Consider the following 25,687-nt stretch of genomic DNA (forward strand, 5'->3'; position numbering starts at 1 on the left):
CACCTTAAAAGATTCAATAACCGAATCCTCTTTAGTAAACGATAAAATCATAAAATAATTCAGGTTGGAAGGGACCTCAGGAGGTCACACCCCTGAATGCCACAAAAAAAGCGCTCAAAACCAAAAGAAAATGAAAAATGAAACAAAAGGAAGAACAAGTATCAAACTTACCATGGACTTGATTGATTTCTGAATTCTGAGAAAGAATTTCATCTGCTAATTTTTGAGCAGTTGGCAAAACTTCTGTGTGGTGCACTGTGATCAAATACTGTACAAATTTTTGTAGTTGGTCTCTGTTCATTTGAAAGAGTGTCTCTGAAATGGGAAGATGCAGTTTAACCTGATCTGGCTTGCGGATACGGTATAAAGAGAGCGCCACAACATGAGCACAGTAAAATATGTCCTTGTTTCCACAGCTACAGGTTACTGAGGTAATCTTGCAACGATCAAAACTGATAGCTACATTGCAAACAGTTTCTGGCTCTGATTGCATTGCAGGCTCTGTCACTGTGCCACTCAAGTGGAAACCTGTGAAGGGAAAAAAAAAAAAAAAAAGAGAGGAGAGCTTACATTATTAAGTAAAATACCATATCTCATTATCAATAACCTTACATTAATCAAGTAAAAGTCATAATCTATTTCTGAGAAATTATATATCTTGAAGAGCTTGCTTTAATTACAAACATGATGAACCCTTTCTTTTGTACTTACCCTTTTCATCTCTAATAAAATCAATAGGAGCTAGTTTACAAGCCCTCTTTGCCATTCCATCACAACATTCATAAAAGTTTGATAGTAAGAAAAACATTTATTTGGTAAATGATAGCTGCAGAAGCAGAGTTGTATCTGATTAAGACCAATATGAAACTCCCAGCAGCTCAGCAAGTTGGCAGCAATTTTCCAAACCCCACACCAGGGAGCCTGCACCTACCAGCAAATTTAACCATTCTCTCAGTAAGAAGGAAGTAGTGCACTCTAGTGGCACGAACCCAGGTCCTAATCCCAACTCTGCCACTGATTCACTGACACAAATTACTTAACCTCTTTGTTTTCACCTCTCCCATCACTGAGCTAATGCTAAAGCTCACCTTCAACCCAAGCAATCTCATAGGGTAGCTATGTGTGTGTAGCTCTTTGGAGATGGAAACTGCTGCAGTTACCAATACACAGGATATCAGATTTATAATACTGAATGAGACATGCATGCACTGTTTCAGAAGTCTGCATTTCCACTCAGCATGATAAAGCACAAGGCAAAAGAGCTGGGTTTTCTTATATTGTAAGAAGGTATAGTATACCATAAGAAAGATGTTCGCTTCAGCCACTACTCGACAAAGCACCCTGTTGAACCAAGGTCTCAAACTATTCTCTGAAGGTCAGACCTAAACCCATCTCTGTTTTCCCAAGATGAAGACCCATGTTTGGCTCTTAATACTTTATCACTGCAGAATTTGGGTGTTTCTTTTGGATTTTATGTAAACATGACATTGATTTTTGGCTCAAACATTGTCAGAGGTATAGATGCAGTGCAATGCAAATAAATTTCATATGCTGTATCAGTATTAAACTTGAACAGACTGTGCATATAAAATCTGAAACAGTTACTACAAGTAAGGTGCTATATATTAACTATTTATAATGGAAATAATATAAAGGTACACTCCCTCAAAGTCCAAAAGTGATTTAGTATTCTTGAAATGTAAGAAAAGTGTGTTGTAGGAAGCAGTATCACATGAAAATTAGGTGAAAAAAAAAGAAATATATACATAGTTCTAGCCCAAAATGTTGCATCTCCAATTGTTTTTAAAAAGCTCTTCAAGCCACAGGAAACAAAGAGGAAAATCTCTCATTTTTTTCCATTTGTTTATGCTGTACATTTCAGAGCAGGTTGTGTAGTCAGCATCACTGTTTGGATTACATTCAATTGCAGTACTCTGATACTCTTCCCTGAAGAAGGTCATACACACACACTAACCCCAAGGTTGCAAGATGTTTACTAGTTAAAGTAGTTAGAGTTGAAGCTGAAGAGGCAGTAAGCTGTAAAGTGTACAGAGAGGAAGGGGGGAATTATGAAGAAGCCCAGGCACAACTTGCTCTTGGCTCCACTCAATACTTATACAGAGGAGGGGAGGGGAATTGCCCCTTGAACCATAAGCTCCTCCCTCGGCCTTTCCCTTCGTTTTTTAAGTAGTCACGGCATGCTCCCAATGAGTGTCCTCTCTCAAAAAAAGAGGCTTTGTTAAAACGTAGCCAGCTCTATTTCAGGTTAATTCCCAGTAAATGAGAGTTGGATTGGTGGTCTCAAAGAAATTGTATGGGAGATTAATTTTTAATTTTTTTTTTAATATCACTTTCTATGAAGCATAAATAAAACTCTCTCTCATCTATGAGCTGAAGAAAAGCCTAACACTTGAACACTGAAAGGGCCTGATCCTACTCCTTCCTGCTCTCAGTAAGTAGCTAAACTCCTATTAATTCCAATAGAGAAAGACCCAATGAAAGATTTTCTATTAAACATTTTTTTTTTTTTAAATCAAGTGCCCAACTGGCTACTCCAACGATATTGTCACTTCTAATTTATCAGCATATAATTCAAGCATTCAAAAGGTTAAGATTTTCCTGGATAGATGAGTATCTCCAGAAATATTTACAGCAGACCTGACTTTAAGGCCCTACTCACATTCAGCTACCAGCTTCCCCTCCCTCTCCACTGAGTTTTTTTGCAAATTCATGTTACAAACAGCAACATTTATAAACACAGATCCTGATCTAAACAGCGACAGCACTAATACAGTCAAGTTACCTAATCCACTGTGGTGGGTTGACCCTGGCTGGATGCCAGGTGCCCAAAGCTGCTCCATTGCTCCCCTCCTCAGCTGGACAGGGTAAGAAAAATACAACCAAAGTCTCATGGGTCAAGATAAGGACAGGGAGATCACTTAACAATTACCATCATAGGCAAAACAGACCCAACTTGGGGAAGTTAATTTAATTTATTACCATTCAAATAAGAGTAGGATAATGAGAAATAAAAACAAATCTTAACACCTTCCCCCCACCCCTCCCTTCTTTCTGGGCCTAACTTCACTCATGATCTTCCCCCAAGCAGCACAGGGGGATGGGGAATGGGGGTTGTGGTCAGTTCATCACACATTGTTTCTGCTGCTCCTTCCTCCTCAGGGGGAGGACTCCTCATACTCTTCCCCTGCTCCAGCATGGGGTCACTCCCATGAGAGACAGTCCTCCATGAACTTCTCCAACATGAGTCCTTCCCATGGGCTGCTGTTCTTCATTAACTGCTCCAGCATGGGTCCCCCATGGGGTCACAAATCCTGCCAGCAAACTTGCTCCAGTGTGGGCTTCCCACAGCGTCACAGCCTCCTTCAGGGCACATTCCCCTGCTCTGGCGTGGGGTCCTCTATGGGCTGCAGGTGGAGATCTGCTCCACCGTTACCCTCCCCGGGCTGCAGGTGGAGATCTGCTCCACCGTTACCCTCCCCGGGCTGCAGGTGGAGATCTGCTCCACCGTTACCCTCCCCGGGCTGCAGGTGGAGATCTGCTCCACCGTTACCCTCCCCGGGCTGCAGGTGGAGATCTGCTCCACCGTTACCCTCCCCGGGCTGCAGGTGGAGATCTGCTCCACCGTTACCCTCCCCGGGCTGCAGGTGGAGATCTGCTCCACCGTTACCCTCCCCGGGCTGCAGGTGGAGATCTGCTCCACCGTTACCCTCCCCGGGCTGCAGGTGGAGATCTGCTCCACCGTTACCCTCCCCGGGCTGCAGGTGGAGATCTGCTCCACCGTTACCCTCCCCGGGCTGCAGGTGGAGATCTGCTCCACCGTTACCCTCCCTGGGCTGCAGGGGCACGGCTGCCTCACCATGGGCTGCACCAGGGGCTGCAGGGGAATCTCTGCTCTGGCACCTGGAGCACCTCCTCCCCCTCCTTCTTCACTGACCTTGGGGTCTGCAGAGTTGTTTCTCTCACATATTCTCACTCCTCTCTCCCAGCTGCTGTTTTCGCTGCAGGGGTTTTTTTCCCCACCTTAAATATGTTCTCCCAGAGGTGCTACCACCATCACTGATGGGCTCAGCCTTGCCCAGCAGTGGGTCCATCTTGGAGCCGGCTGGCACTGGCTCTATTGGACATGGGGGAAGCTTCTAGCAGCTTCTCTCGAGCCCGCCCACCCCCCCCCCCGGCTACCAAAACCTTGCCATGCAAACCCAATACACCCACCCTTCTTAAGTTACAGAGGGTTTAAACAAAAAGATCATCTGCCCTTGCAGCCTAAAATGTCAAAGCTCTGTATTAACTATGGTGCAATGATGTACTATGCCTGGTAATGATGAAGAACTATTTTCCTCTTCTTTTTCTGTTTGTGTATTTAAAGAAATTGTTGTTAATAAATATGACCTTTAAAATGGTTTCAACATGCACAAAACAATTCATGAAATTTCAGCTCAGAAGCCCTAGAAATAGGGCTGTTATAATTTAACCTGCCAGACATCAAATGCTGCCTTCTCTGCTAGCCCACAACACTGCGGAGTACTCAACAGGGAGGGCTGTTCCCCTTGTGCAGACATAGCCTTAATCTTTTTTAACCTAATCATCTAATATTCTCCAAACAAAATATCAAAAGATTGTAGCAGGTAAAAAAAATTGACACGCTGTGCTTTGCTAGAAAGCTTTCACTGGCAGTAATTTATAGCCTGCCAAGAAGACAGATGTTACATGTTTCTGGAAGAAGGCAAAAGGAATCACCTGCACAGGGACTCAAAGATAATGACATTTCACTAAGAGGCAGAAAATGTCTCTTCAGCTAAAAGCTGCAAGCCCTCACTCCAAATATGTATTTCCCTTCAAAGGGAAAATTCCTCTTTTACTCAAAGTTACAAACCTTTGCTGGAGGTACTTATCCATTCCAAAAAACCCCAAGAACTCTAGTGTTTAAACCTTTAAAATAAAAAGCTTGTTCATTATTATCTAAAGACAACAAAAAATTTGCAGGCAGAAAAGTGTGTGTTCACTACTATTTATAGAGCAGGCATGTTTCACCTTTGCCCTTCAGCTGCTGCAGTTCAAAATGGTTTACTGTTTTCGAACCAGCACATGACCAGTAAATTCAAGCTCTGCTGACATTTTCAATGCACAGAGGCTTGGCATTCTGCAAAAATGCATTTAAGAAAAGCAGTTAGAGCATTAAGGCAACATATCAAATGAAGCTCTTTTGCAAAGTGATTTTGTTTCTGTCGAACACTCACTTCAAACATACACACCACAAAAATGATTTAACAGCCAATAAATAGCTTTTTCAGATGCTGTACTTTTGGAAGGAAACTGTGCCAAAGTGCCATCAGGAGGAAAGCATTGAGTCACTGAATTCCACAAAGTAAATTTTGCCCAAATCTGTTTGACAGTATCTAATCCATTAAGTAAAAACATTCTAGGACTGTAAAGTTGCCTGATAAATGAAAATTCACATTACTACAATGTAGTATTTGCCAGCACAAGTATATACATTTCAGATACCCTTCTGAGTTTTGTCACAGAAAATAAATACTTTAGAATAAAACAAAAGAAACTTCAGACTGTAAGGCACTAAAGAGGAGAAACGACAGCGGCATGCAGAGAAACAGCAGCAGGTCGACTTTCAGTTACTCAAGTTAAAAGCAAATTTTGAAATAGCGAGTTCCACTAATCCAACAGCATAAGCAGAAAATTTACTGCACTAAATAAGCATCATCAATAGCATCTCACAAACTTAATTTATTTCTACTGTCACCCTGTGTTACAAAGCATCTTCCTCAATCTATCCAAGTCTAAAGATGTACTTTAAAAGATACTGACCAAAACAAAACCTAATCGGAACAAGTCAGCCATGTAAAATGCTGGGGGGGTGTGGGGAAATTATGCTGAGATTTTACAGGGTTGTGGTTGAAGGAAATTTTTTTTTTTTAAAAAAAGTACAATGTAAGCTTCAAATTAACTATAAATAGTAATTCAATATAAAGTTTTAGACCATTGGATTCTTTTCTCTTGATAGTTTAGAATTCAAAATTCTAAAATATTCCTGTAGACACAGGAAAAAAAGAAATTAAAGAAAAAAAACCTCTCATTCAAGGGAAGCTGCATACAATTGTGATTCAGTCAACAATACAGTGAGCTATTATAAATGAACTTTAGCTGAAAAAATATTTTGAATAATTCTTTCTCAGTAAACTTTTTAGCTGCCTATTCAAAAATGCCAGTAACATGGCATCAAAGCAAACACATTACCAGCTCAAAAAATAGCAGGATATTCTTATGAACATACAATAGTACAACTTTAACAAAATTTATTAAAAAAATCCAAACCTGAATTGCATATATTAAAAATATATATTTGCTATCAAGAATTCTAATGGCTAAAAAAATAATCACTTTAAGTTCACACTTGCAATTGAAAGCTTTGATTGAAATGCAACCACATATCAAGACTGCATATTGTTTATCCTTTACAGAAAATACAAAAATATCAAAACTGGATTACAGAAATACCCTAAAGCTTAAAAACCAGTGCCTTCGAATAGCTTTCTGCCATGTACCTTTTGAGAACACCTCATCCACTATGCACACATTATCTTAAAATTAGGAAATGTGTTACCAACTGTATTTGGAAAACAGAAGTGTTCCTTAATATTGATCCACTGACCTTTTGACCTTTAACTGTCATTTAAATTAACTTGCAGACCTGCCAGCTAAGATTTATTCAGACTACTATATTACTTGGCAAACACATAATCACTGTGTAAAGTGAAAACCACCTCTGCTTCATCTTGCCTACCAAACAACAACAAGAAATGCTTATGGAAAGTAGTTCCCAACTGTGCCCATTAGCTATTTTTTCATAACTTGGATCAGTGGTTGCATTTCCTCACCCCCCCAAGACAAGCAAGACTCTAAACCATGTTTCCCTTCATTCAAATTTTGTCTTTTAAGAAGTGGTTTTCCTTTAAAATGGCAAAGTAGTATTCTACATTCAATTCTTCTGAACACGCTAAAAACAGATCAACAACACACTTTGAAATTATTATGAAGTCAAAACTTTGCATGCTACCACTTAGCCTGAAGCTAATGTTAACAGCCTATTTATAAACCAGAGAAAACACTGATTTAAAATGGAAAATACTTACCCATAGTACCTTAAACATGCTGGCACAAAGGTAATAGGGAGGGGGGAATTAATTAACACAAGCAGCACATGAGACATTTACTGTATGTAATGACTGCACAGGGTATAAAATATCTTATGTTGAGAGCACTGCCACCTAGAATAAATTTGGCATTATCACTGCACCCAAACACTAACAGAGGACGGTCACAAACAACCACCCAGATTCCCCAACTCACTTTCATAAAGGCAATTGTCAGGATTTGATATTTCAAGACTTCTGCATGCAAGAGAGAATGGAAGTAGTGATAAATAACTCCATGCGCACACTCCACTGACAACTTGAAAGTTCACTACTGCTGGTGCACATCCACGAATGTGCATGCTGTAAGGATATCAGCACTAGTGACTTTAACCACGAGATTTATTTGTCCCAACACTATGAATTCAACAGTCACATTTAAAGGAAAAATTATTCCAGGACTTCCTTCAACAGCCCAAAACTTCAAGTCTCAGAACTGTTCAACTAATTATGTTCATTAGACAAAGGTCTCCACTAATGCCTCAAGCCAAACTACATGATAGGTCTCTGCTGCTCAAAAGCAACCACTTCACATTGTGGTCCAAGCAGGGATCATGGATGACTGTGGATGGGATACATCCATCCAGACTACTCTTCTCTGAAGAAAAGGAAAGGCCATTCAATCAGCAAATAATGCAGCAAAATGCCTTCCTCTGCCCAACAGCCATATAAGACCTAGACTGTTTTAGGACAGATGCAGACTGCAGCAGTTCCTGCTGTCTGGAGGTGGAGGCATTGAACAAAACATACTCCCCATGAGCATGGCCTCAAGAGTCCCTCCAAGTTTCACTGCTATCCCTGCGACTAAAAAACTTACAACCCACTCCATAAGAACCCCATACGAACTACAGAATTATGTTCTCACTAGCACTGCTCACAGCCTCAGATCACATCCCTGAAAAACCTGGAGGCTGTGACCCCACGGAGAGCCCACACTGGAGCAGGCTCCTCGCAGGACCTGTGACCTCATTGGGAACCCACGCTGGAACAGTCCATTTCTGAAGGACTGCACCCCATGGAAAGGATCCACGCAGGAGTTTGTGAAGAACTGCAGCTCGTGGGAAGGACTCACGTTGAAAAAGTTTGTGAAGGACTGTCTCCTGTGGGAGGGACCCCATGCTGGAGGAGGGGAAGAGTGTGAGGAGTCCTCCCCCTGAGGAGGAAAGAGCAGCAGAAACAACAGGTGATGAACTGACCACAGTCCCCATCCCCTGCCCCCTGCACTGCTCAGGCAGAGGAGGTAGAGAAATCAGGAGTAAAGTTAAGCCTGGGAAGAAGGGAGGGGTGAGGAGAAGGTGTTTTTAAGATGTGGTTGTATTTCTCACTGTCCTATTCTGATTTGACTGGTAAATTAGTGGTGGTGTTCAAATTAAATTGATGTTCTTTTTCTTCCCCAATTGAGTCTTTCTTTTGCCATGACCATAATGGGTGAGTCATCCCTCCCTGTCCTTGTCTAGACCTCTGAGCCTTTTGTTTTATTTCCTCCTCCACAACCCTGAGGGGGAAGGAGTGGGTGAGCAACTGTTCTGTTTGGTGCTCAGTTGCCCTCTGGGCTCAAACCACAACAATAGGTTATCTGAGCTTCAGCTTCAAGGCTTCAGCAATCAAGGATAACAAGAAATGTTTCTATAAGTACGTCAGTAGCAAAAGAAAGACCAGGGAGAGCCTCCATCCCCTGCTAGATGCAGGAGGAAACAGGGTAACAAGTGATGAGGAGAAGGCTGAGGTTCTTAATGCCTTCTTTGCCTCAGTCTTTAATAACAAGACCAGTTGTACTGAGGGAATCCAGCCTCCTCAGCCAGAAGACAGAGACTGGGAGAACGATCCCCCCACAGTGTCAGTGACCTACTGCATCACATGGACACACACAAGTCTATGGGACCGGATGGGATACACCCGAGGGTGCTGAAGGAGCTGGCTGGGGTGCTCGCCAAGCCGCTTTCCATCATTTACCAGCAGTCCTGGCTGACTGGGGAGGTCCTGTGTGGTGGTTTAGCCCCTGCCGGGGTCTGAGACCACGCGGCCGCTGCCCCTCCCCCACAAAGGGAGTGAAATACAAAGCCCCGAGACCGAAATAAGGAAAGGTTTAATACAACAGTGCAATAGCAACACAACAAACAGCAATAACAATAACAGTAACAGTGATAGCAATGAACAGAGCAAAATAGCTACCAAATACAGCAGTGAGAAGCACGATGTACAAAACCAGGAGTGCACCGCGCTCCCGCGCCAGGAAAATGTGACCTGCCAGCATGTGACGTCGGCATGGTATCTGAATAACCCGGCTAGAGCTCCCCCCCACTGCTGGGGAAACTTAACCCTGTCCTGGTTAAACCAGGACATCCTGACTGATTGGAAACTGGCCAATGTGACGCCCATCTATAAGAAGGGTTGGAAGGATGATCCGGGAAATTACAGGCCTGTCAGCTTGACGTCGGTGCCCGGGAAGCTGATGGAGCAGCTCATCCTGAGTACCATCACACAACACATGCAGGACAACCAGATGCTCAGGCCCAGTCAGCATGGGTTTATGAAAGGCAGGTCCTGCTTGACAAACCTGATCTCCTTCTACGACAGGACGACCTGCTTATTGGATGAGGGAAAGGCTGTGGAGGTAGTTTACCTCGACTTCAGTAAGGCCTTTGACACCATTTCCCACAGCATTCTCCTGGCGAAACTGGCTGCTCGAGGCTTGGATGGGCACACGCTTTGCTGGGTAAAAAACTGGCTGGCTGGACGGGCCCAAAGAGTTGTGGTGAACGGAGTTAAATCCGGTTGGTGGCCGGTCACGAGTGGTGTCCCCCAGGGCTCGGGTTTGGGGCCACTCCTGTTTAACATCTTTATTGATGACCTAGACGAGGGGATCGAGTGCACCCTCAGTAAGTTTGCAGATGACACCAAGTTGGGTGGGAGTGTTGATCTGCTCGAGGGTAGGGAGGCTCTGCAGAGAGACCTGGCCAGGCTGGAGCCATGGGCTGAGGCCAACTGGAGGAGTTTCAATAAGGCCAAATGCCGGGTGCTGCACTTGGGCCACAACAACCCCCAGCAGCGCTACAGGCTTGGGGAGGAGTGGCTGGAGAGCTGCCAGTCAGAGAGGGACCTGGGGGTGTTGATTGACAGCCGGCTGAACAGGAGCCAGCAGTGTGCCCAGGTGGCCAAGAAGGCCAATGGCATCCTGGCTTGTATCAGCAATAGTGTGGCCAGCAGGGACAGGGAAGTGATCTTACCCCTGTACTCGGCACTGGTGAGACTGCACCTCGATGACTGTGTTCAGTTTTGGGCCCCTCACTCCAAAAAGGCCATTGAATGACTCGAGCGTGTCCAGAGAAGGGCAACAGAGCTGGTGCAGGGTCTGGAGCACAGGTCTGATGGGGAGCGGCTGAGGGAACTGGGGGGGTTTAGTCTGGAGAAGAGGAGGCTGAGGGGAGACCTCATCGCCCTCTACAACTCCCTGAAAGGAGGGTGCAGAGAGGGGGGATGAGTCTCTTGAACCAAGTAACAAGTGATAGGACAAGAGGGAATGGCCTCAAGCTGTACCAGGGAAGGTTTAGACTAGATATTAGGAAGCATTTCTTTACAGAACGGGTTGTTAGGCGTTGGAATGGGCTGCCCAGGGAGGTGGTGGAGTCCCCATCCCTGGAGGTGTTTAAGAGGCGGGTTGACATAGCACTTAGGGATATGGTGTAGTTGGGAACTGTCAGTGCTGGGTTAACGGTTGGACTAGATGATCTTCAAGGTCCTTTCCAACCTAGATGATTCTGTGATTCTGAGTGGAGGGAAACCAGCTAGAACCATCATACAGCAGCTCTGCTGCAGCAAAAGTGTGAAGTGGGAATCATCAAATCTACACCGGCACTGAAGAGAAACTGGAAGCAAATTCAAAACGAAGGGAAAAGAAAAAAGGGTAATTAATACTCAATAAAGTTGCTAGAGGTGGAACTACTGCCAAATAATTGAGCTTTTAACTAACCATGTTGCCCAGACAGTGCAGCTAGTGTATACTAAAATGTTTATAGATGAATTGTAATGGAATATAAATGTAGGCAGGCATCAGGCTTAAGTTTACATTCAGCCATAACAAAGGCTGGAAACAAAAGGTTAAGACATATTACTAATCTACAGTTAAATTTTGATAAACAAACCTTTCACTCTACTGGTGAACTTCATAGGCCCTTTTTTTTGCAAAGGGAACAGACTGAGACAGCAAGATGTGCAAATATTCAGCAAGGATCTGCATCCCAGCAATATGGAGAGGGAGACTAAGAGAACAAGGACTAATTACTATCAGTCTTCAGAGGATCAGTGTCAAGGCATTTGTTGCTAGCTTTTGAGGAGGAATTTGCTCTAGTACAGTGGGCAGAAGCTGGCATCCCTCCTGCAGGAAGTAGGCAGCAAAGATTCATCCCATAGCCCAGGGTATCTATCTCCCAAGGCGATACCATTTTAGCTTTTACTGCTATTTAGTTTTCACATCACAACATTCCCAGGGAGAAGTTATGCTTAGCTGCTACAGCACAAGTATAAATATCACAAATGGGAAAGTGACTGCAAATGAGGAAGAGCAACAAAACCAAACTCAGATGAAATTTCCTGCTTTCATTAAAATATCCTTAAAGCAATACAACAAGAAATAGGCTGCTCTTACATTCATGAAAGTAAATATTTAGAGACTATCAGTTGTTTTAAGCAACTTAAAAGATGCCTTGCCTGTCGAACAGATAAAATATGGTCATTTGTTAAAGTTGCTATTTACATTCTTATTGCTAAGAGATGAAATTTTCCATATTACATGTCTACAGTTAAAGGCTTACCCTCAACTAAGAATCATCCGTCTCCACCAGAAGGAAATAACAGAAATTAAATCATCTGAGACTGAAGAAAACCTCCAGCAAGACCTGCTCATTTTTAAGGGGGGGGGAAGAGGGGAAGAACCCAGCTCTAATAATTTGGGTTTTGTTTTGAAGTTTCCCTCCTCCAGTCCAACCTCACTTCTGTTCCTTTTACCTTTAGCTGGCTTAATGCATGCGCTTCTCCCATTTAATGGGAAGTGGATAAAATCCTATAAAGAAAGAAGACATCAATCACCAATATAAACTTGGGAAGAGATTTAAAAAAGGATTAGAAAATAACTACTTCCTAAAAAGAGTGTGTCTGGATTTCCATAGCCATACTTAGTTTTGGAAAACCCAGCACAGGATATCTGAAACACAGGCATCCTGCAGTAAAAGGTATTTAGGTCATTTCAACAACATAAAACATTTAACTGATTGAGTAATTTAAGATTGCACTCAAACAGTTAAAGTTTAAGCTATGCAAAAGCACGAGCCAGTACAGTTTTGAAACTGAACTGACCTTCCATCAGGAAGCATTACACTTGTCCTAAAAGAGGAAACTGCCACTCCCGTTTCCATTACTAGTTGTGGAATAAATAATTTTCTGTTTGAAAAGAGAGAAAAAAAAGAAAAAAAGATCAATGATGCACTTGTGCCAAATGAAAAATAGCATTAAAACTCCTAGAAAACAAGACCCTTTCTTTATGGCCATGATTCTATTCTTTCACTTGTATACTAAGTATTTAAAGACTTAATTCTTAGCATTTACAAAATTCTTTTATTGCTTCAATTTTATTTATAACAAAAGCTTGTGTATTACTGCAAGAGTCATAATCAAAATGGAAGTAAAAGGAGGAAAAGAGGTTTTTAAGTGTAGAAACAGCAACAATGTAGGACTTCAGGAGGGACTCAGTTCATTTTGGACTGTAAATTTTACAAGATAAGTGTTTTCAGCAACTTTCTCTGGTCACCAAACCATTACAAGGGACTCTAGCAAAAATAATAAAGTACGATGTAGTATTTCCTGACAAAGCAGCAGAGAAAAAGATGCTAATACCATAGGGTTGAAAGAGTTCCAGGATGAAAGTCTAAAAACACACCAACATCACAAATGAGTCACCCTTGCATGGCTGGAGCCAACATCAGGGGGAAGCATCTTTCTTTTTCTAGATGTCCAGGGCCAACCACTGTGGAGCCCCAAATGCAGACTGGAATACTGTGGAACTACTGTAATAAAAATAAAATATTAAGTAAACCCCAAAAATGCACATGCTAAGGTCACCTATATTATAAATCAGAACATCCTTGATAACACTGAGTACTGGGTGTGGCTGAGCCGGAATTGGTTTTCCCCTGTAGCAGCCCCCATGGTGCTGTGTTTGATGCTGGGAGCTGGCAGGGTGTTGATAGCACCCTGGTGGTGTGGCTACTGCTGAGTGGTGCTTACACAGCACCAAGGCTCTTTCCGACATTTCCCCCCCCCCACAGTGGGACGGGGTGGGCAAGATCTTGGGAGGGGACACAACCAGGACAGCTGACCCGAACTGACCAAAGGGATATTCCAGACCATCTGACGGCTGCTCAGTATAAAGCTGGGAGAAAGGAGGAAGGGGGGGGGTGGGGTCACCCTTGGTCCTCCGAGGCAACCCCTCCGCGTATGGGAGCCCTGCTTCCTGAGAAGGCCCGACATCGCCTGTTCATGGGAAGTAGAGAATAAATCTGTTTGCTTTTTTTTGCTTCCGCGCGCGGACCTTTGCTTCGCTTTGCTTATATTAAAACTGCTTTTGTTTTACCCACAAGGGTTGGGTTTTTTTACCTATCTTATTTTCTTTCCCCTCTTTGCCCTGTTGAGAAAAAAAGGGGAAGGGGGGGAAGTGATAGAGCGACTTGGTGGGTACCTGGCATTTAGCCAAGGTCAAACCACCACACACTGGCACACAGCCTGAACCCACACAAGGGTTTAGATTGTATGAAAACAGGTTCTTGTGGTTCATGGTTTTTCCATACTGTTGCTAGGCTAGATCCTAATTTGCTTCTTGCTGTTCCCATTATTGATGAAATCAAATCAACACACAGAAGTCCTGGTTAGTGCACCCCATCGTCAAAACTGGCTGATAAGATTTGTCATACTCCTCCATATTAGGCATGCACCACCTCTTTCCAGACATAGGATACAGAATAAATAGGCTTCATGTAAGAAAAACAGATTTCCGAAATGCACAGAAAACTGAGTGCAAGTCACTTGTATATCTTCTTGTATTTATAAAATACAAGTATCTGACAGTTCAAATAAAAAATTATCTATGTTCCCAGGCCCTAATTTCTGGGAGCTGCATGCAGTGCAAGCACTTGGAATAGGTAAAGGGTAGGTGTGTGCGGGTGAGGGAGACTGATGTACGTTCTTTACTGACTAAGCCGATGCTAGCACAATGAGAGCACACAGCTGCTCTTCAAACAGTGCAGGTAAGGATTAACATGAAATTTTCTTAAAGAGGTAATTTAGGAGCCCACCCCCTCCTCTAAAGCCACACAATGATTCTTCTTGAATGAGCAAGGCATACCATTCCTCCTTGCCAGAGCCAAGAAACTCTTAGGAATATTTACCTCTAACCTGTGGCACCCAGAACTTTAGCAAGCTATAGTTATTCTGACTATTCATCAGATTCTAGATAGTGTTTTAGTAAGGAACATGTTATCCAAGCCTCTATTAACACGCATAGGGTTGAACAATAAAATACAATATGAGATTTTTCTTTTTTTAAATTCATGTCTCATACCCAGAACATCAAAACTTTCCAGATAACACAGACAGAGATAGTGAAAAGTTTGGAAAGGCAGGGGGAAACAAGAAGAAATGGAACTCCACAATCAAGAAGCAAAACTTTCAGAGTAAATTAAAGAAAAACAATCTAAGGAAGGGGGACAAATTATACAACTAAACACAGTTTAATTTGTCATTTAGATTTATTAAGCAAGTTACTGGAATTCAACATGCTGTGGTTTAGCCTCCAAGACCAGGTTTTACAGTACCTAAGCTATTAGACTAAGGATCCAAACCAAAAAAAAAAAAAACCCACCAAAAAAACCCCCTCACTTCTGGTAACATATAATGTTTTTAACTTTTTAACTTTCACTGACAAGCCAAGAAACACCTTACAACTATCCTTTGACAGAGGAAAAGGAAAGAATTACAAAACCACCATTTATTTCACTTTTACAGTGCACTGCAGGCAGACAAAAAACCAAGGGGATGGAAGACAAAAACCTCAGGAATGACAAGTCTCTAGCTGCCAGTGAGCCAAGCAACATGCTGTTTTCATGAAATGATAAAATAACTCTCTCTCCCTTACAGATCCCTGCATTCTCTTGCCACTTATTTTTGGGCTTCAGTTTCTGATAACCTATCTATACTACAACTATTAGCATTTGTGATAAGCTGGTAGGTGCTATACTTGTGGAAGTGTGCTTAATGCTTCATTTTGTTAACTTTCACAGAATCACAGAACCATTCAGGTTGGAAAAGCCCCTTGGGATCAGCAAGTCCAACCCTCAGCCCTACTCTACAAAGTTCTCCCCTACACCACATCCCCCAACAGCTCATCCAAATGACCCTTAAACACATCCAGGGATGGTGACTCCACCCCCTCCCTGGGCAGCCTATTCCACTCTCTGAACACTCTTTCTCTGAAAAATTTTTTCCTTAATGTCCAGTCTAAACCTCCCCTGTTGGAGTTTAAAGCTGTTCCCTCTTGTTCTGTCACTAATCGTCTGAGAGAAGAGACCAGCACCAACCTCTCTACAATGTCCTTTCAGGGAGCTGTAGAGAGTGATGAGGTCTCCCCTCAGCCTTCTCCTCCTCAAACTAAACAGTCCCAGCTCCTTCAATCTCTCCTCATAGGATCTGTTCTCCAGGCCCTTCCCCAGCTCGTTGCCCTCCTCTGCACTCACTCCAGCACTTCGATATCCCTCTTGTATTGAGGTGCCCAAAACTGGACACAACACTCCAGGTGTGGCCTCACCAGTGCAGAGCACAGGGGGACTATCACCTCCCTACTTCTGCTGGTCACACTATTTCTAATACAAGCCAGGATGCCCTTGGCTTTCTTGGCCACCTGGGCACACTGCTGGCTCCTGTTCAGCTGCTTGTCAATGAGAACCCCCAGATCCTTCTCTTCCAGACAGCTCCAGCCACCCCTCCCCAAGCCTGTAGCCATGCAAGGGGTTGTTGTGGTCCAAGTGCAGGACCTGGCACTTGGCCTTGTTGAAGCTCATCCCGTTAACGTTGGCCACCGATCCAATCTATCCAAGTGTCTCTGTAGAGCCTCCCTATCTTCATGCAGATCAACTCTCCCGCTTAACTTGGTGTCATCTGCGAACTTACTGATGATACACTCTATGTCCTTATCAAGATCATCAATAAAGATGTTGAACAGAAATGGTCCCAACACCGAGCCCTGAGGAACACCACTTGTGACCGGCCGCCAGCTGGATTTAGCTCCATTGACCACCACTCTCTGGGACCATCCATCCAGCCAGTGCTTGACCCAGCAGACCGTTCGCTCATCCAGGCCATGGGCAGCCAGTTTTTCTATGAGAATTCTATGGGGAACTGTGCCGAATGCTTTTTGAAAATCCAGGTAGACAATAGCCACAGCCTTTCCCTCGTCCAATAGTCGGGTCATCTTGTCATAGAAGGAGATCAGGTTTGTCAGGCAGGACCTGCCTTTCATAAACCCATGCTGACTGGGCCTGATCCCCTGGTTGTCCATTATATGACTTTTAATGGCACCCGAGATGACCTGCTCCATGACCTTCCCTGGCACCGAGGTCAGACTGACAGGTCAATAGTTTCCTGGATCCTCCTTTCTGCCTCTCCTGTAGATGGGTGTCACATTTGCCACCCTCCAGTCCAATGGGACCTCCCCAGTCAGCCATGACTTCAGGTAAATCATGGACAGCAGCTTGGTGAGCACATCTGCCAACTCCCTCAGCACCCTTGGGTGTAACCCATCCGGTCCCACAGACTTGTGTGCATCCAGGTGGTGTAGCAGGTCTCTGACCACTTCCAACTTTGGCTGCCTACTAAAACAGTCAAAGGTTAGGCTTGCTGATAAACATGAAACCAAACCCACAAGACTAAGTACATTGCTGACTAATTATATGACTCAACATCATTTGTTGATTTTACTTATCTCAAACTACATATTGGTCTTGTAGTGGTAGTAAATCTCCTTTTTGATGCAGGTCTCATGCCCACAGGTCTACCTTTTGTGATAAGGAAAGGTTATCTTACCAAGCTCTTTTAACTTTTATCATAACCTACATAAAAATAACTGGGGGAAAAAAGGAAGAATAATCCAAGTTCTTTGAAGAAAAAACCCAGGTGTTCATATAAACTCTGAAACAGATGCAGGTAAAGATAGAAAGGATGCTTGCCCTTTGCTGGCAGAAAAGTTGAACAGGAATCATTCCTCTATTGCCACAGTTGTTGATATTATTACTAATGGCTAAAAATTGTTTTCTGGATCAGATTATGTTGAAATTCATCAACATACTGGATTATTACATCATACTGTTGCCATCTGCCTAATGTTGTGTTATTACAGTGCACTTAAACAGCAAGAGAGAGACAAGATTACATATAAATTAGTTTTCAGTGTTGCCCAAGATACTCAAGTTGAGAGACTTGCTAGTATTTGAAATAATTCTCTGTTGTTTCTGCCTTTCTTATTGCAATACAGAGTTCAAGTCTATAATCTAGCCTCTATTATGATGATAAAGATCTGTAAACTGAAAACTAGACCTTTAACTTTTAACACTGTCAATATCCCAGCTATCATTGAAATAAATTAAAATACTTCAGTCAGGGCCCTTACATAGAGGGCTACTGATTTATTTTCTTTATACTTTAAATGGTTCAAAAGAAATTTAAAGTATCTAGAAAGAATGCCTTCAGTCTTGTCCCCTGCAACAACATCCCCACCCCTTTTCACAAATCTCCCGAGCTCTCTCACTTGGCAGAATAATTCAAAGCAAGCAGCTGGGTACTATACCAGAGTTGTCCACTTTTTTAAATCAAAATAACTGCAAAAAAAATCCATCCATACCCTCTTCAGTCAAATGGGAAGGAAAAGAATTGTTTAACTAGCATCATGCTTCCAGAAGGCTAACTACTCTACAATTTAGTTATTTGTATCTGTTGAGAAAGGTTTTAAATAGATCATTCACAATACCAATGTAGATTAGACTATGTAGTAAGGGTTACTATTCCCTACGTCCTGTTTTTCCTGTTTACTTATCAGAGGAGAAAGACTCCTGTTTGGCTAAGGAGTGAGACAGATACCAGGAACTGCAAACACTGTAAACCATTTCCTTAGAAAACTGTCTTTTTCTCTGCAGTCAGAATCTCTGGATGAGAGTTGTGACAGATGTCCATAGGATGCCTGCTGCCCTTCTTAAATTCTCCAAGCAAGTCTTAGAAGTCCAGATTCATAGACCTACCTTGGTCCTAACAAGCAATGATGATGTCTTAAGGTTAAATGGGATTGTTGTCCTAAAAACAGGGGTTTGTCACCTGGTGTGCAGATGCCCCATTCACACACAGGATGGAGGCATTTTTCGTTAGTACGTGAATGCGCGTGCACGGGTGCCTGTCCCAAGACAGCACACTGTGGTCCCCAAAACTACGACTATTTATACACACAATCTATACATATTCAGTACACTGATACATATCTACTAAGTGATTGGTCATCATCTCTACGCTTAGCATGTAAATTAGCACACATGCCCAGTTTGCCCTTTCTGCCTTCTTTTGAGTCTGGGGTGTAATTAGAGTCAGTGGTCAATGGGTCGGAGGTCACAATCTCCCCCTGACAGAATTACCTTTTACCTAGTTTCCTCATAATTTGGCAGGTCATCGCAACTTGTTGTCTCTACTTCCCATTAACCCTACCTAGGCTTCTGCTTTTTGTCAGGCATATACAATAGCGAATTGTTTCAAGGGTAATCATTTGTTTCTACCATTATCCTAACTACTAATCATTTGGTTCTACAGTGTTCCTAACAAAGCTGACCTCTGACCTTTTAACACTCCTTTTAATAATCCTGTTTTTGGCTGTGATAGAGTTAATTTTTCTTGGGGGGGCGGGGGGGGGGGCAGCACAGCTGGAGCACCAGACCCAGATTGGCCAATGGAGTATTCTATATAATGTGATGTTATGCTCAGTATACAAAGGAGGGGCGGCCGGGAAGGAGGGGGTTCTCTCTCCCTTCTGGGTTTGCAACGGTGGGATCTTGATTCTTTTGGGATCACTGGCCAGGAATGGGCTGGGTATCAGTTGGCAGGTGGTGAGCAATTGCATTGTGCATTACCCATTTGTGCTTTCTACTATTGTCATTGTTTTGTTTTATTACAATCACTAAACTTTTTTTTAATCTCAACCTATGAGTCTCCTTTTGTCCCTCCAACTCGCTCCCATCCCCCAGGCGGGGGGAAGGTGAGTGACCAGCTGCATGGTGTTTGGCTGCTGGCCAAGTTCAAACCATGACAGTCCTTTTTGGTGCCCAACATGGAGCATGAAGGGTTGAGATAATGACAGATCTGATCAGTGTGTCATAACGAATTTGTTATAAGCATTCAATATATTGGCTTATCAGTTGCTGGTCATAATGCTGAACGCTTGGCTCCTAAAAATTTCATCACCTCACTTGCCATATATAGTCCCCATGCTGCTGCTTACCACCCATGGGAGTTGGATTAAGATTTTCGCTTTGTTGTACTATGTAGCTCTGATTTATGGCAAAATGAAGTTGTTGGTCCTGAGACTAGTCCGGTATTTGTACTCAGTGTTGTCGTCGCCTCTGTACTTCGGGGATCATCTAGTGGAATGGGTTAACAATTACACCCTTTACCTTTTCTCCTCGGAGAGCCAATCCATGGGGCAGACACCTTAATTCACCTTCCCCTTCTCCTCCAGGCTACTTAAATAGCGTTTGAGAATTTTGGGAATTTTTAATATCCTTGGAATGTTGACATTAACATGGTCATCTTACTGCTAGGAGCCAGCGTGTTCCTGCACGTGGTTCAGATTTTGTTAAGTGTTAAGCAACTACTTAAGAGTATCACCCAGAGATCTACCCCAAGGCTGGAGAGTTATGAGTGGCAGGGGGGGTGGAATAGAATGGGCAAGTATCTAGGACAACGGGCACCTCCAGTGTTTTGGAACTTTACTCCCAAAGAGGTGCAGAATCCTGAAAAACTAGTAAACTATTTGGAAAAAGTATGCTGTCACCCTGGCAATTCCAGAGAGACAGAGATCACTGCAATGTGCTGGGGCCTGGCCCATCCCTACTGAGCCTTCTTCAACACTATTCAGTACCTTCAAAGGGAAGAGAAGGTCTCTGGATTTGATAACAAAATGACAGGCACTGCAGCCACTTCAACCCCGACAACAGGCACTGCAGCTGAACCAGAGAACCAACCCATGACAGTGTCAGTTGCTCTCAGACATAAGAAGAAATACACAAGAAAACCCCCTCGCAGTGTAAGGGATGATGATGAACCAGGGCCATCATGGGAACAGGAGGAAGAGGCAGAACCAGAGATAATCACCCGATCCTTATCCCTGAGTGAGTTGTGAGACATGCAAAAAGATTTCAGCTGCCATCCAGGTGAGCACCTCATTACCTGGCTGCTCCCATGCTAGGATAGTGGAGCCAGTAGCGTGGAATTAGAGAGTAGGGGGGCCAGGCAGCTGGGATACCTGTGTAGGGAAGGGGGCATCGACAAGGCCATTGGAAGAAGGACAAAAATCCTCAGTCTCTGGAGGTGACTCCTGTCAAGTATGAGGGAGAGGTATCCCTTCAAGGAAGACTTTGCATGTCGACCAAGTAAGTGGACCACTATGCAGAGAGGTATCCAATACTTGAGGGAATTAGCCATGCAGGAGATGGTTTATTATGACCCAGATAATGCACGGCTACCCACAGATCCAGATGAAGTCCAATGCACCCGGCCCGTGTGGAGGACTTTTGTACGGAGCACACCCTCATCATATGCCAGTGCATCAGCAGTAACGGACTGGAGAGACGAAGAGGGACCAGCAGTGGATGAACTGGCTCGCTGACTCCAGCAATATGAAGAAAGTCTCTCTTCCTCCCTTGTTGCAGCTGTGGAGAGGTTGCCAGACACACTAGCAGAGAAACTGTCTCAAGAGTTCCAGTGATTTGAGGATAAGTTCCGCCCCCAACCTGTACAGACAAATACCTCACCTAATAGGAGCAAGCATTACCCTACTCAAGAGAACCAGTATACGCCACAGGGGAAGCTGTGGTATCGCCTGCAAGACCATGGAGAAGAAATAAGGCAATGGGATGGAAAACTGACCTACCTCCTAGAAGAGCGGGTACATGAGTTGGAAGGAAGAACAACTACAAATAGGGGTTCTTTCAGGAGAAATGCTGCTCCAGTTTCCAGTAATCAAGTGCCCAAACGGAGCAGAAAGGTCGACTTTGCTCATGATCCTATGAGAAGAACTTCTGACTTGTATTTACAAGAAGTGGGTGACCAAGATGAGGCTGAAACCCGTGCACACCACACTAACCCATTTGTCGTTAGCGAGTATTATGACCAACATTAGAGGGGCCCTGCCTCCAGCCAGGCGGAGGACAGGGACAACAGAGTTTACTGGACCGTGTGGATTCGATGGCCTGGCACATCTGACCCTCAGCAGTATAAGGCTCTAGTGGACACTGGTGCGCAATGCACCCTAATGCCATCAAATTTTTAAGGGGCAGAACCCATTTGTATTTCAGGAGTGACAGGGGGGTCTCAACAGTTGACTGTATTGGAGGCCGAGGTGAGCCTAAGTGGAGAAGAGTGGGAAAACCACCCCATTGTGAGTGGCCCAGACGCTCCATGTATTCTTGGCATAGATTATCTCAGGAGAGGGTATTTTAAGGACCCAAAAGGGTATCGGTGGGCTTTTGGTATAGCTGCCTTGGAAACAGAGAAAATCAAGCAGCTGTCTGCATTGCCTGGTCTGTCAGAGGACCCTTCTGTTGTGGGGCTGATGAGGGTCAAAGAACAACTGTGTCAATCGCTACTTCAACAGTGCACCAATGGCAAAATTACACCAACTAAGACTCTGTAATTCCCATCCATTAACTTATTCATCAACTGGAGAGCCAAGGAGTGATGAGCAAGAGGCACTCCCTCTTTAACAGCCCCATATAGCCAGTGTGACAGTGCAGATTGACAGTAGACAATCGTGGCCTGAATGAAGTCATATCGCTGCTGAGTGCTGCCATGCCAGTCAAGCTAGAATTTCAATATGAAATGGAGTCAAAGGCAGCCAAGTGGTACCCCACAATTGATATCGCTAACACGTTCTTCTCCATCCCTCTGGCAGCAGAATGCAGGCCACAGTTTGCTTTTACCTGGAGGGGTGTCCAATACACCTGGAATCGGCTGCCCCAGGGGTGGAAACACAGCCCCACCATCTGCCATGGACTGATCCATGCTGCACTGGAACAGGGGGAAGCCCCAGAACATTTACACTACATCGATGACATCATTATATGGGGTAATACAGCAGAAGAAGTTTTTGAGAAAGGGGAGAAAATAATCCAAATCCTTCTGAGAGCTGGGTTTGCCATAAAGCAAAGAAAGGTCAAGGGACCTGCACAAGAGATTCAGTTTTTAGGAGTAAAATGGCAAGATGGATGTTGTCAGATGCCAATGGAGGTGATTAATAAAATAACAGCTATGTCCCCACCGACTAACAGAGAGGAAACACGAGCTTTCTTGGGTGTTGTGGGTTTCTGGAGACTGCACATTCCAAATTACAGTCAGATTGTCAGCCCTCTCTATCAAGTGACTCGGAAAAAGAATGATTTTATATGGGGCCCGGAGCAGCGACAGGCTTTTGAGCAAATTAAGCAGGAAATGGTTCATGCAGTAGCCCTCGGGCCAGTTCGGACAGGACAAGATGTTAAAAATGTGCTCTACACTGCAGCCGGGAAGAATGGCCCTACCTGGAGTCTCTGGCAGAGAGCACCAGGGGAGACTCGGGGTCGACCCCTGGGGTTTTGGAGTCGGGGATACAGAGGATCAGAAGACCGCTATACTCCAACCGAAAAGGAGATACTGGCAGCATATGAAGGGGTCCGAGCTGCTTCAGAGGTGATCGGGACTGAAGCACAGCTCCTCCTGGCTCCCCGACTGCCAGTGCTGGGCTGGATGTTCAAAGGGAGGGTCCCCTCTACACACCATGCAGCCGATGCCACGTGGAGTAAATGGGTCGCATTAATCACACAAGGGGCTCGAATAGGGAGCCCCAGCCATCCGGGAATATTGGAAGTGATCACAAACTGGCCAGAAGGCAAAGATTTTGGAATGGCACCAGAGGAAGAGGTAGCACTTGCTGAAGAGGCCCCACCATATAATAAACTACTGGATAACGAGAAGCGATGTGCCCTGTTTACTGATGGTTCTGTTGCATTGTAGGAAAGCATTGGAGGTGGAAGGCAGCTGTGTGGAGCCCTTCAGTCTCCTTCAGTCGCTGAAGCTGCTGAAGGAGAAGGTGAATCAAGTTATTTTGCAGTGGTGAAAGCTGTCCAGCTGGCCTTGGATATCGCTGAGCGAGAAAAGTGGCCGGTGCTCTGTCTCTACACTGACTCATGGATGGTGGCCAATGCCCTGTGGGGGTGATTACAGCAATGGAAACGGAGCAACTGGCAGTGCAGAGGCAAACCCATCTGGGCTGATGGATTATGGCAAGATATTGCTGCTCGAGTAGAGAATCTGGTTGTGAAAGTACGCCATGTATATGCTCATGTACCCAAGAGAGGGCCACTGAAGAACATCAGAACAACCAACAGGTGGTTCAAGATGCTAAGGTTAAGGTGGCTCAAGTAGATCTGGACTGGCAACATAGGGGTGAACAATTTATGGCTCGCTGGGCCCATGACTCCTCAGGCCATCAGGGAAGAGATGCAACATATAGATGGGCTCGTGACCAAGGGGTGGACTTAACCATGGATGCTATTGCACAGGTAATCCATGAATGTGAGACGTGCTGCAATCAAACAAGCCAAGGCTTTAAAACCTCTTTGGTATGGAGTATGATGGTTAAAATATAAATATGGGGAGGCCTGGCAGATTGATTATATCACGCTCCCACAAACTCGGCATGGCAAACACTATGTGCTTACAATGGTGGAAGCAGCCACCAGATCGTTGGAAACATATGCCATGCCCCATGCCACCACCCAGAACACTATTCTGGGCCTTAAAACACAACTCTTGTGGCTGCGTGACACCCCAGGAAGGATTATTTCAGATAATGGGACACATTTCCGAAACAACCTCATAGACACCTGGGCCAAAGAACATGGCATTGAGTGGATATATCACATTCCCTACCATGCACCAGCCTCTGGGAAAATTGAGCGATACAGTGGGTTGCTGAAAACTGCACTGAGAGCAATGGGGGGTGGGACTTTCAAACACTGGGACGTGCATTTAGCAAAAGCCACCTGGTTAGTCAATCCCAGAGGATCTGCCAAGCAAGCTGGCCCTGCTCAATCAAACCTCCTACATACCGTGGATGGGGATAAAGCCCCCGTAGTGCGCATTAGGAATATGTTGGGGAAGACCGTCTGGGTTACTCCTGCAGTGGGTAAAGGTAAACCCATGCGTGGGATTACTTTTGCCCAAGGACCTGGGTGCACTTGGTGGGTAGTGCAGAAGGATGGAGAATTCTGACACGTGCCTCAAGGGGATTTGATTTTGGGGGAAAATAGCTGATTAATTGAACTGTATTATGTTAACTGTCAAATAACCCTGTTATTGCATAGCATCATCACTATCATTGATACATATTATACTAATGGCATCACATTAATGAGAAAGATGAACTTTGATAGAGTCAGGGCTGATTTCATCAATTTGTGCCCAGCAACTTCCTCAAGATCAACATCTTCAGCCCTCAGACTATGAGCATGGACTGTGGCAGATACATCAGCTATGAGGTCCAAATGTAGCAGAGACTACACACCATCCTCCTGCTGCATCCAAGGTTATCCTACTCCATCAACAGAGCCAATTCCACCTCATGGCTCCAGCTTTAGAAGACTGTCATGACAGACGGAACCCAAAGTTACGGACTAAATGAACTCACTACACATTTTGGAAGGATGGCCCATAGACTGAGGGAATGATATCTGTTTATGTACGTCTGAGACCAAGGAAAGGGAGAGTAATTACTTAGAATGTATTTGGAACCTGAGTGTAACAGAAATGATATGGAATAAGGGGTGGAAACGGTCCTGGTTTCAGCTGGGAGAGAGTTATTTTTTCTTGATCTAGGAGGGGGCACAGCTGGAGCACCAGACCCGAATTGGCCAATGAAGTATTCTATATAATATGATGTTATGCTCAATATACAAAGGAGGGGCAGCCACAAGGGAGGTGGGTTCTCTCTCCCTTCAGGATTTGCAACAGTGGGATCTTGGTTCTGTCGGGGTCGCTGGCCCAGAACGGGCTGGGTATCAGTTGGCAGGTGGTGAGCAATTGCATTGTGCATTACTCATTTGTACTTTCTACTATTGTCATTGTTTTGT

At 44.2% G+C, this 25,687-nt stretch overlaps 1 protein-coding gene across 4 annotated transcripts in view; it reads right to left on the reverse strand.

Annotated features, from left to right (window-relative positions):
* LOC141917765 (zinc finger SWIM domain-containing protein 6) overlaps positions 1–25,687 on the reverse strand; it is a 188,536-nt gene that overhangs the window by 71,269 nt on the left and 91,580 nt on the right. For all 4 annotated transcript variants that reach the window (XM_074811210.1, XM_074811209.1, XM_074811208.1 and 1 more), the window contains one exon: positions 172–528. In XM_074811210.1, the coding sequence (XP_074667311.1) occupies positions 172–528 (357 nt within the window). The remainder of the gene's footprint in view (positions 1–171; positions 529–25,687) is intronic.

Source organism: Strix aluco, chromosome W, assembly GCF_031877795.1.
Source record: "Strix aluco isolate bStrAlu1 chromosome W, bStrAlu1.hap1, whole genome shotgun sequence".
Classification (NCBI taxonomy): domain Eukaryota; kingdom Metazoa; phylum Chordata; class Aves; order Strigiformes; family Strigidae; genus Strix; species Strix aluco.